This window comes from Pistacia vera, unplaced genomic scaffold (genome assembly GCF_008641045.1).
Source record: "Pistacia vera cultivar Batoury unplaced genomic scaffold, PisVer_v2 Contig108, whole genome shotgun sequence".
NCBI lineage: Eukaryota > Viridiplantae > Streptophyta > Magnoliopsida > Sapindales > Anacardiaceae > Pistacia > Pistacia vera.
In genome coordinates, this window is record NW_022195115.1 from 1,175,790 (window position 1) to 1,188,149 (window position 12,360).

The 12,360-nt window shown below is 37.0% G+C and overlaps 2 protein-coding genes across 3 annotated transcripts; both read left to right on the top strand.

Moving 5' to 3' along the window:
- Window positions 1-1,251: 1,251 nt before the first annotated feature.
- Window positions 1,252-4,938, top strand: LOC116133995 (probable transcription factor At3g04930). Of its 2 annotated transcripts, XM_031419653.1 has the most exons (2): window positions 1,253-2,627; window positions 4,544-4,938. In XM_031419653.1, exons 1-2 carry the CDS (start codon window positions 1,455-1,457, stop codon window positions 4,619-4,621), a joined length of 1,251 nt encoding a protein of 416 aa, XP_031275513.1. In that variant the 5' UTR covers window positions 1,253-1,454; the 3' UTR covers window positions 4,622-4,938. The 2 variants fall into 2 exon arrangements, with proteins under 2 accessions (XP_031275515.1, XP_031275513.1); XM_031419655.1 differs by lacking the exon at window positions 4,544-4,938 and having other exon boundaries at window positions 1,252-3,022.
- Window positions 4,939-7,273: 2,335 nt separating this feature from the next.
- On the top strand, window positions 7,274-8,196 carry LOC116134073 (rubredoxin). The gene has a single exon (XM_031419728.1). The coding sequence runs from the start codon at window positions 7,428-7,430 to the stop codon at window positions 8,031-8,033; it is 606 nt and encodes a 201-aa protein (XP_031275588.1). The 5' UTR covers window positions 7,274-7,427; the 3' UTR covers window positions 8,034-8,196.
- Window positions 8,197-12,360: the final 4,164 nt, after the last annotated feature.

The following is a 12,360-nucleotide window of genomic DNA, read 5'->3' on the forward strand; positions in this document are numbered from 1 at the left end:
TAGGACGATGATCAACGAACAATTAATGGTTGGGATGTTGGGGGTTTTGAAGAGGAAGGATCGATCAGTCGAAAGGTGGCGATGGAGGTGATTTCTAGTAAGTGAAACAATTGGATTTCAAACTTGTAGGGACTTGTGAAATTTTCAAATTTGGCTTGGGTTGGTGTAATTTGGGGTGTTTTTTTAGGATTTCAAACTTGTAGAGACTTATGGAAATTTTAGGGGTGTTTTTGTTAGATATAAAGCTTTTGATATATTGACGTCATTGGCTTGTACTGTCAATCAAAACGGTTGAACCAGTGAACCTGGGAGGTAGACACTTTGTTGGGTGGGTTTTAAAACCTAGTCAAAGTAAATTTGTTTTATTTAAGTGCTGTTGTACTTAACGTTATGGAATGGAGTAGGACTGTTTTGTGTTAAGTATGATGTGAATGACATGATCCAGACCGATAATATGATGCGTGAAGGGCATATTAATTGTGAAAAACGCAACATTAGGTTGTGGATGTGTGTGCATACTGAAAGTAAAAGGGCGGTTTGGCAAAGAGCAATTTCGTGGAACGTGATTGCCATTCATTGGCCTGATGGGGAAGAATATTGATGAATGAATTTGACTATGTTTCATTCAATCAATCCATCAATTATCAGTCATCATAATTTCTATTATGTCCTAGATTTACCTTAACCTTCTATCCAAACACACACTTAAACATGTTACAAAATATCTTCTCTCTGTAAAATCCACTGCATAAATTGCTTTTATCAAATCAGTATGAGCAATTGATATATTCTCAATCCAGTTTTAACAAAATCCTAAGTTGATATTTATGATTGCATTTATTTTAGATTTTAACTCTAACAATAATGCCGTTTCTTTTATTTTAACATATTTATAACTTTTTACTGTAACAAAACGCATGTTAATAAACTAAAGTATATCGATGTTTTTTTTGATCGAAAATGAGTTCATGTTAGCAATGTCTAAATCAGAGATTTTAAGCTTTTTTCGATCGATTTTTAAGTTTAAAATCACTTTTGAGACTACTATTAAACTCTCCATAATCTCTTTTATAAAATTTATACCTTCGTCACCATTTCTAACCATCTCTAATAATCATTAAGTGTGTTAGTTTGGTGAGAATTTGGGAGGACATCAACTTAGGATTTGGCTATACGATTGGGTGGAAATAAAAAAATAAAAACATTTTCCAAATGAGAGAGCGGAAAAAAAGGCTGCTATGGCATAGGCACCTATAAGGGAATTGGGTCCACAACTAGACTAAGTCCAAGTCCAACACGCCAATAACAGAAACCAAATTACAGTCAATCCACCCTCCCCTCGTGAACCTTAAGTCCTTAACCATAACCAAACAACCAACAAAGAAAACCAAACCCCACACCCACTAACTTAACGTAACCCACCTTCTCTCTCTCTCTCTCTCTCTCTCTCCCTAATGGCCTCCGAGCAACACGACGCCGTTTTCCCCGAAGAAGACCAAGACCTCGATGATGACGAGGAATCTTCCGACGAAGATGAACTCGAGGAAAACGACGATGTTCTGGTTGACGAAGAAGAAGATGATGAGGAAGACCTCAATTCCGCTTCCGTCGTCTCTTCTGTTACTCCTTCTTCTTCCATAACTGTCGCCTTCCCCTCCGCTTCTGCTATCACCGTCCCTCCTGCCTCTGTCGTCTCCGTCGCTCTCCCTCCCGACGATCCCGATCCCAAACGCCAACGTGTTACCGAAACCGTCGTGGTTCAGGAGGAGGAGAAGAAACCGGTTGTGCCGTTGCCGTTGCCTTTGCCTTTGCCTTTGCCTTTGGCGTTGCCGCAGCAGCTGGATGAATCTAGACGCCTGTTTCAACGGCTGTGGACGGACGAGGACGAGATCGAGCTGTTGCAAGGGTTTCTTGATTATACTTCACAGCGTGGCAGCGCGCATCATCATGATACGGCGTTGTTTTACGATCAGATTAAGTCAAAGCTCCAGCTTGACTTTAACAAGAATCAATTGGTCGAGAAGCTGAGAAGATTGAAGAAGAAGTATAGAAATGTTATGAGCAAGATCAGCTCAGGTAAGGATTTTACTTTTAAAACGGCTCATGATCAAGCTACGTTTGAAATTTCTCGCAAGATCTGGAGCACCACTAATGTTAGTGTTTTAGACGATGAAGATGCGAATGCCAACCACAATAATAATGTTCATTTTAGTAATGAATTTAAGGGAAATAGTACTGCTGTTGTTAGTAGTAATAATCATGAAGAGAAGAATACGCCCAAGTCTAGAAAGCGGTCAAGGGCCAAGTCTGGAGCTAATGAGAATGTTGTTGTGATGAATAATAGTGAGAATGTTAATGTGAATAGTGGTCTTGGTGGTGGTGGTGGTGGTAATAATAATGGGATTGCGGGGGTGGTGGAGGAGACGGTTAGGAGTTGTTTGTCGCCCTTGTTTAAGGAGTTGTTGAGTAATGTGATGGGAGGAGTGGGGGGAAGAGGGATTGGGGGTTTGGCTATGAATGCTGTGATGCCTTTGGGGTTTGGTGGGAAGGGGATGGGGTTCGGTGGAAGTTCAGGAGCTGAAGTGGTGGATGAGAGGTGGAGGAAGCAACAGATTTTGGAGTTGGAGGTGTATTCTAAGCGGTTGGAGTTAGTGCAGGATCAGATCAGGATGGCGTTGGAGGAGTTGCGGTCAACGGGAGGGTGATTTGTGATTGGAAGTGGTTTCAGGTTCTTGGATTTGTTTCATAAAAGATTTGTCGATAGCTTGTTTTGATCAATGGTTGTTTGATAGTGTAGGGAGTAGCTGTATTTTGAGTTTAATATTCATTTTGGCTTTTTTTTTTTCCCTTTTTTTTAAATTAACAGATATTAAATAATGATTTACGTTGATGTCTTTGTTGACTTCTTCGTGTTCCTTTGATAGGTGTATATAATGGTTTTATTCATACATAGATTGGAATGACTATCTTTGATAAAAGATATAGCCATTATATATAATACATATATTTCTCTTATTTCACATTTGTAATTATTATTGGTTTTTTGAGATTGCTATCTTGATTCATTGTTATCTAAAGACTATGATGCACTCTCTCATGCAATCTGATTGTTCTGATAATTGGGTTATAATTAAAATTGGCACCTTTTTGGGTGCACTGATGGCAATGGGAAGAAGTTAGGGAAGATGGGTGGATTGGAAATGGTTATGAACTTTGTGGTATTATGCTCTGATTTGGCCTCAAATATGGACACCAATGATCTATGTGGATGCAGGGTACTATTCTTCTTCATCATTTTTCTTTTCAAGATTATATAATATTTCAATGAGTTGCTTCTGCAGTTATGAACATAGTGTAAGAAATTGTGGAATTGTGTAAATAAATAGAGTTCCTAGTGTAAATTAGACTCTGTACTTTCTCCAGCACATACTTCTTGTTAAACATTATTTAGACCGTGTATTTTTCCGGAGCATGCTTCTTGTTAAACAGCAAAGTTTGAATAGCCAAAGATAAGTGGTATGAAGATTATTATGGTCTTTGTAGTTGTTAAATGCACTATTGGTGTGCTTGAGATCAACTTTGAATTGATCCTCGGAATTTCACGATGGTTTTATATAGAGTAACAAAGTCTAGTGTAGCAAGTTGGATTATTATCTATAGTACCTACTGAACAAGGCTGGGTTTGGCCTGCATCTTTTCATTTTGTGTCGTTAGGTGTTTATAACTATCTCAATTATTAGTTTGTCAAGCCATAGAAGAGGAAAATTGCTCCTTGATTGCTATAGAAGCTATATGTGGGACACTGGTATTTGCAACCATGCTGATAGTGCTTGCCACCCTCTAGTCAAACCTATTATAAGCTCCATTGCTATTTTTCCAATTTATATCAGCTGTGGTGCATCTTTTTTTGTACCTGCACCCATGCCGGAAGTGCTTGCCACCACATCTAGTAAGGGCTATTATTAGCATATTTTTAATATTTCCAACTTGGTTTACCTGTGCTGCATATTCTGTGCCTAGTCATTATTCCTAAGTGCTGGCTGAAAAAGATAATCTTATTCATTCATATATGAAGGGTGAAGGGTTGAGTTATGACGGTTTTGTTTCCAAATTTCAACTCCTCATATCTCTCAATGTCGACCGACATCTGGAGAATCGGCTTTTGTTAAACAGTTAAATCTTTTCATTGCATACGGTTGAATATATCAAGCTTGATCATTCTCATTGATTCAAGTAATAAATTTAACAGATTGAAAGAAGAGATGGTAATTATTGTCGATCCTGGGAAAGAGCAAAATTAACTGAAACTGGTGGTTGATTTATATTATTCTGATGGGTGGAGAGGGAGCAGTAGTGGAGGTTGTCAGTTGCTGGGCATAAAATTTTTGCCACTTATTTTTTTGTGCATGTTTTCTTGCTGTTATGGACCTTTTCATTGATCCCATCGTCTGAGGACCGTACAAGCCAACTCATAAAAAGATATTGTTTATTAATGCAGAGACACTCTTTTTAATGCAATAAAAGACAAAAANTGGAGTTGGAGGTGTATTCTAAGCGGTTGGAGTTAGTGCAGGATCAGATCAGGATGGCGTTGGAGGAGTTGCGGTCAACGGGAGGGTGATTTGTGATTGGAAGTGGTTTCAGGTTCTTGGATTTGTTTCATAAAAGATTTGTCGATAGCTTGTTTTGATCAATGGTTGTTTGATAGTGTAGGGAGTAGCTGTATTTTGAGTTTAATATTCATTTTGGCTTTTTTTTTTTCCCTTTTTTTTAAATTAACAGATATTAAATAATGATTTACGTTGATGTCTTTGTTGACTTCTTCGTGTTCCTTTGATAGGTGTATATAATGGTTTTATTCATACATAGATTGGAATGACTATCTTTGATAAAAGATATAGCCATTATATATAATACATATATTTCTCTTATTTCACATTTGTAATTATTATTGGTTTTTTGAGATTGCTATCTTGATTCATTGTTATCTAAAGACTATGATGCACTCTCTCATGCAATCTGATTGTTCTGATAATTGGGTTATAATTAAAATTGGCACCTTTTTGGGTGCACTGATGGCAATGGGAAGAAGTTAGGGAAGATGGGTGGATTGGAAATGGTTATGAACTTTGTGGTATTATGCTCTGATTTGGCCTCAAATATGGACACCAATGATCTATGTGGATGCAGGGTACTATTCTTCTTCATCATTTTTCTTTTCAAGATTATATAATATTTCAATGAGTTGCTTCTGCAGTTATGAACATAGTGTAAGAAATTGTGGAATTGTGTAAATAAATAGAGTTCCTAGTGTAAATTAGACTGTGTACTTTCTCCAGCACATACTTCTTGTTAAACATTATTTAGACCGTGTATTTTTCCGGAGCATGCTTCTTGTTAAACAGCAAAGTTTGAATAGCCAAAGATAAGTGGTATAGATTATTATGTTCTTTGTAGTTGTTAAATGCACTATTGGTGTGCTTGAGATCAACTTTGAATTGATCCTCGGAATTTCACGATGGTTTTATATAGAGTAACAAAGTCTAGTGTAGCAAGTTGGATTATTATCTATAGTACCTATTGAACAAGGCTGGGTTTGGCCTGCATCTTTTCATTTTGTGTCGTTAGGTGTTTATAACTATCTCAATTATTAGTTTGTCAAGCCATAGAAGAGGAAAATTGCTCCTTGATTGCTATAGAAGCTATATGTGGGACACTGGTATTTGCAACCATGCTGATAGTGCTTGCCACCCTCTAGTCAAACCTATTATAAGCTCCATTGCTATTTTTCCAATTTATATCAGCTGTGGTGCATCTTTTTTTGTACCTGCACCCATGCCGGAAGTGCTTGCCACCACATCTAGTAAGGGCTATTATTAGCATATTTTTAATATTTCCAACTTGGTTTACCTGTGCTGCATATTCTGTGCCTAGTCATTATTCCTAAGTGCTGGCTGAAAAAGATAATCTTATTCATTCATATATGAAGGGTGAAGGGTTGAGTTATGACGGTTTTGTTTCCAAATTTCAACTCCTCATATCTCTCAATGTCGACCGACATCTGGAGAATCGGCTTTTGTTAAACAGTTAAATCTTTTCATTGCATACAGTTGAATATATCAAGCTTGATCATTCTCATTGATTCAAGTAATAAATTTAACAGATTGAAAGAAGAGATGGTAATTTTTGTCGATCCTGGGAAAGAGCAAAATTAACTGAAACTGGTGGTTGATTTATATTATTCTGATGGGTGGAGAGAGAGCAGTAGTGTAGGTTGTGAGTTGCTGGGCATAAAATTTTTACCACTTATTTTTTTGTGCATGTTTTCTTGCTGTTATGGACCTTTTCATTGATCCCATCGTCTGAGGACCGTACAAGCCAACTCATAAAAAGATATTGTTTATTAATGCAGAGACACTCTTTTTAATGCAATAAAAGACAAAAAGAAAAAACAAAAAAAAAAAAAAAAATCACTTAATAATGCTTTTCTATCTGTCTCACCTCATTTTCCCATTTTACTCGTGTATAATGTGATTTAGCTAAATATCACCAAATGAATAAAAGTAATTTTGACTTTTGGTATAGTTTTCTATGGGGCTGGACAGTTTTGAAAACCCTGCATTTTTTTGAGATAATCAAAACTGGGATCAGAATCGGAACCGGTTGGTTTCAGTTCCTAGAAACTTGGAACCAGAACTTGAAACATAGGTTTCAATTCTAGATATCTGGATTAATTTCAATTATCCCCTTTTAAAAAAAATGATAAATACACCCCAATAGTTTATAATAATTCTTTCAGTCCCAGTTCCTAGTTCTTGCCCGAGTACCAGGACCTCGGTTCTGATTTTGATTCTCGGTTTCAGCATTGTAGGAACCAGAACCAGAACCAGACTCAGAAATTCTATATTCCAATTTTCTAGAACCGGACCCTAATAGGCCCGTTATAGTTCTACCCTTTACTTGCTCACCCCTAGTTTTTTAAATTAATATTTTCAATATAAACTTACAATTTCCTAAAATTACACGTTTTTCAAATCTTAGTTGAAAGGCAGCAAAACTTTTTTAGTATTAATTTCATGAATGGGTCTTTTTTATTTATTTGTTTTGGTCCAAAAAATTGTAGAATAGTGAAAGTAGTTTTGAGAGAGAATGACAAAACTATCGGGCTTTTGGGCTAGGCTCATGGATCATCAAACTGATGGGCCTAGCCCAAGTAAAGATGAGCCCACTAATAGAATTCTGTAGCAAATCTTTGACACTTCCCCACCTTATCCAACTCCCTTTCAGGAACAGCATATACTCTTCCATGGATCCTCTTCATTTCTCCTCCACCACCAACACCTCTCAACCTCAACTCTAAACTCAATTCAACTTCCACTTTCTCCATTCACTTTTAACCAGACTCATAAAACTCGCAAAATCACAAAATGGCTTCTGCAACCACAAGACCCACATTCTCTTTTCACCTCTCCCAGCCTTCTCCTCCAAAACCAACCAAACTTCACTCCCCTTCCACTCTTGTCTTCCCAAAGAAAACCCCAAAGCCCCTCTTCATTACTCTCTCCGTTGATGTCTCCAAAGAAGACAAACCCACTTTAGACCAACCCACTTCAGAACAGCCCGTTTCAGACCAACCCTACTCCTCCATTTCGCCGGAACTTGAAGAAGAGCAAGAGAAAGAGCAGGAAAAGTTTGACAAACGACGTCTAGAAGAGAAATTTGCAGTCTTGAATACGGGAATATATGAGTGTAGGTCTTGTGGGTATAAATACGATGAAGCTGTGGGTGATCCTTCGTATCCTATTCCTCCTGGCTTTCAGTTTGACAAGTTGCCTGATGATTGGAGGTGTCCCACTTGTGGTGCAGCTCAGAGCTTTTTTGAAAGCAAGAGTGTGGAGATTGCGGGGTTTGCTGAGAACCAGCAGTTTGGGTTGGGAGGGAATACGCTCACTTCTGGTCAGAAGGCCTTGTTGATATGGGGAAGCTTGTTCTTTTTCTTTGTGTTGTTCTTGTCTGGTTACTTTCTGCAATGATAAGTTGGGAGTTGGGGTTGGTTGGTAAGAGCTTGGTGGCTTGTTTTGGTTATTGCTATGTTTTCTTGAATGTGTATTTTGTGGTTACTATATATGCAAATAGAGGAATTCAGATTAGTTGAATGGTGGTATATACAAAATATATTATTTTTCGAAGCTCTCATTTTCACCATGGAATTGATTTGGTGATTTCATTGCTATGGTTGATCTGATTTGAAACAGGTTATTATCATTATTTTAGTGAATATTTATGTTCTGTATTTCCTGAATATTCACTGCTTTATAAACGAAGTGAGTTTCATGATTCTGTAAATTTTATATTTGTAATATGTAATTTAGAACAGTGATTTACTGTATAGTTTGGTAACACTATGTCATAAGATAATGTTATTAGAACGAAAAAAAAAAAAAAAAAGAAAAAAAAAAGTGAAGTGAGATTTTCTGCAATTCTATCATGAATAATATTAGTCCTAATTATTGCGCCTAAACCAGGAAACTTGTTCTGCTTCTCCATCCAGTTGCTTTCCACCGGTTCTGTCTTTCTTCTTTTTTTCTTTGTTGCATGACAATATGTTGAAAAGAATTTGTTATGAATTCAATTTATGTACATGCTGTCTGATTGAATGAGACATAAACATCCACAGCTACTTCATTTTCTGTGACCAGAAATCTAACTGTTAGGTTGTTGTTTTTGCTCCATTAGTCAGCAAAGTCATTTCATGCATTAATTAAAGACCTGAGAGCAAAGAGAACACAAGCTACCGTGAGGTTCTTCAGCTGTATCTGCTGAATTTGCTTTCTGGCTTGCAAACTTTATACAGGAATCAACACCTGAGAGCAAATTGAAGGCTAGTTAATGTGAGGTTCTCCAGCTGAGTTTGTTTTCCAGCTTGCAAACTTTATACATGTTTGAACCCTGAGGAACAGGCTTTGTGGTAAAAGCCCTTGATTTCAGTTAAGAGGTTCATTGTTCAAATCTCATTGGGGCTACCTATTTGCCCTGAGGAAACAAAGTCTAGAAGTAGCCCCTAGTTTAGAATTTAGTTAGTATTTTGCTGGGGAAGTTTGAGTAAATATACTGTATAAAACTTTATACATGTTTAGACTTTGATGGATATTTGCGATATCAGCCAGCATTGTCAATAGTTTAGTTATTTACCTCTTCCAGCAATATTTGGGATATTAACCTCACAAGCCCCTGGGCCATTTGGTTTCTCTTCAAGACTCAACAAGTCTTCAATCCCGACTAAAAATGAGATCAAGTTGCATGAGACAGTCACAAATCTCCTTCTATGGAATATTCAGTGTCATATTTGATTTTTGATGGGAGAGATTAAGAGAAGAAACCGAAGAGAGAATACCTAATGGTGGAGTGTTTTCAATGAGGGAAGTTGATAGAAAAGAAGTTAATAAAACAGTATTGCACCTGATTAATATTATTGAGAGTTTTGCTAATTCAAGAAAACCCCCTCAAAGGGGATCATTTATTCTAATTTCTCTTATCTCAATGTTTCATGGTACTGACAAACTTATTGAATGGAAAATGCAAAACTAGACCACTTGTTAGTTCAATGCTTCAAATGCAAGAAAGGGGTTGAAACAAATGATGATTTGTCCACTATTAGATGTTTTTGTATTTTATGTAATTTATGTTTGTAGTTGTAGTTTATGTTTGGTTCTTCTGGACAGAATTTGTAATAGATGTTTGTGATTTTAGCTGATATTTTATCTCAAATTTGTGTGTAAATCTTGCATGGCAAGAACAATATTTCATGGTGTACTTGTGAAATTACATGGCAGCATTGTGTTATCAAGAGGGAGGGTGCCCAAGCCCTTTATAACTCACATGCTCACCATTTTTACTTCCAATGTGGGATCTTAACATTCCACTACGCTTCCGCAACCGATGTCTACGTCGGCTTCTTTATCCCTTGGGTGACTATGCGAATCCCCTTTCCCTTGGGCCTCTATACTCTTTCTCGGGGTAGCAACCCGCGTCTAAGGTTAACCTGGTCACATAGGCAACATCCCGTGGGCATACCAATTGATAAGAACTCATCTAACAACTCCAATAATTGGGTTGGGTAATGAACCTTTTGTGGGCTTGGTAAAATTTTCTTTAGAAAACCGGCTTGTCAACGAAGGGTGTCGAAACCCTTTATAACCCACACGTCCACCTTTTTCCCTTTTAATGTGAGATCCTAACAGTATAATGTTAACATGGAAACTTAATTTTCGATTTTAAATAAAGAGAAAAGCATGAACTTTTTCTTTAAGATGTGTCTTTTATTTTTGTTTGTAATGTTAAGGTGCTTGCAGCTAAAATGCGTTACAATTTGGAAGTTAGAACTCTTGTATCATTTTTCATTGATGCACAATATCAACATTAAATTGAATCTTAAACAAGGATGAAGCATCAACTTGTTCTAAGCATCTTTAGTTTTGTTTGTAATGTCAAGTAGATTTCTGCATATTCCATTTTAAGAGTTCCAAATATATAAATTGTCCTTAATTTCTACTAGATCATTATATCGGAGCTTCTCTACTTTAAGGTTTGGTTTTCTTTCTTTCAATTCTCTTAAAAAGTTCAAACTTTTTTCTTCGTTGTGTTTGAGATTAGCTGAAGGTTTCAGAGTTCTGCTAAATTCTGTTAGTTTCTAATGAAATAATGAATTTGTTGTTAGGTGATTGTCAATAGAGCTACAAAGTTTACAGCTTATCTGCTAGAGAAATTTTGTATTTGATGTTATGTTTTTGATGAATTTAACCATATGTTGATTTGTATTTTCGTTTCTATATTTTTCTGAATTTCTGTTAGGTTTTGAGAAATTAGTAAAAGTATTTTGTGAAGATTTTTATTTGTTCAAGAATAAGGAGATGAAGGTTTGGCTTGGTTCATCACCTATACAGCAGCTCCTCTACTCCTGTTCTCTAGGGATACCAAACTAATTCTACCACTACCATCACCATCAAATGACAACCCTAATTCACAACAAAACCCTAATGCTATAACAGATAGTTTTCACAATCTGAATCTAGACCAACCCTTTGCAAACGCTCCATTAGAGTCCCAAACCAGTCCCAAGAGCTCAATCACACCCATTCCATCAACCCTCCTCTCACCACAATGTCCTGTCGCAGTCCACGCTAGCATGTGGAGGGTGTCTGGGCGACCCTCCTGTACCTGGCCATCCTATTGATAAGGATACTCTTAACTACAAACTTTATTTTACTAGGGGATTTGGTAACGACCCAAATTCTAATTATGGATATTACAGCAATAAATGCTAAACGTATAATGAGTGATAGAAGAGGAACAATACAGTGATAGAAGAGGACTGGGGTGTCTAGTTTGAGGATAGAAGAAACCGTTGGAAGCAGACTTTCTGGAATACAGGGATGCCTAATTCAGGACAATCTGGGAACTCAACCCAGCAGTTTCTGCAAAACATGAATCCACTTCCCTCTCCAACCCCCAATTGGATTAACAACCAAGTCGTTGGTTGGAGATAGTAGAGCCAAGAAAGTGAATGTAATAGTGCATATGAGAAGCAGCAGATACCTAATTCAACACAACACAACTGCCCAGATGCCTTAGAGCAGCAGTGACTGACACACTAGACTTTGTAGTATCCTGGATAGTTTTCCTTCATTCAATTAGATTCATTTAAGCATCCAAAAGCTATCACCTAATTCCTGTTACTGAATTGTGTCTGCTTATAAATCTATGTGATACTTTGGTTTGGTTGTATTTACTCTCATTAATTTTAAGGTTGCTGTTAAAGATCTAAACAACCAAGTTCTACGCATAGAAGACTCTGCAGAATGCGACTTAGAGATGAACATCAATAATTTATAGACCTATTACCTAATATTGCGGCTTCAAAAACTTACCCATTTCACTATGTGTTCATTCATTTGGACCAAAACTAATCACTGGCCACACAGGGGTGGTTTACTACGATAAATTAATCTATCTTAAATTATCACTAGGATTATGAACCGGGGACCTTGGGATTTTGCCTCCAAATAGTCACCCACAAACAAACAAGAAAAAAAAGAAAAAAGGAAAAACAATACAATGATATGAGATTCTGAAAATACAAAATCTGATTTCGAGGTCACATTTTTTGAGTCGTTTTAAGCGATTTAGGAAAACAAGATCTTTAGAATCTCTCTTTTTTATGATTAAAAGTTGACACCTTGCCTCAGACACAGACGCCCAACAGGGAAGGCTCACGTGGAAGACATATGCCCACGTGGCAACATATGAGTGGAGAGAACAACTTGTCACATTCTCTTCAAGAGTTCACAAGTGAGTCACAAA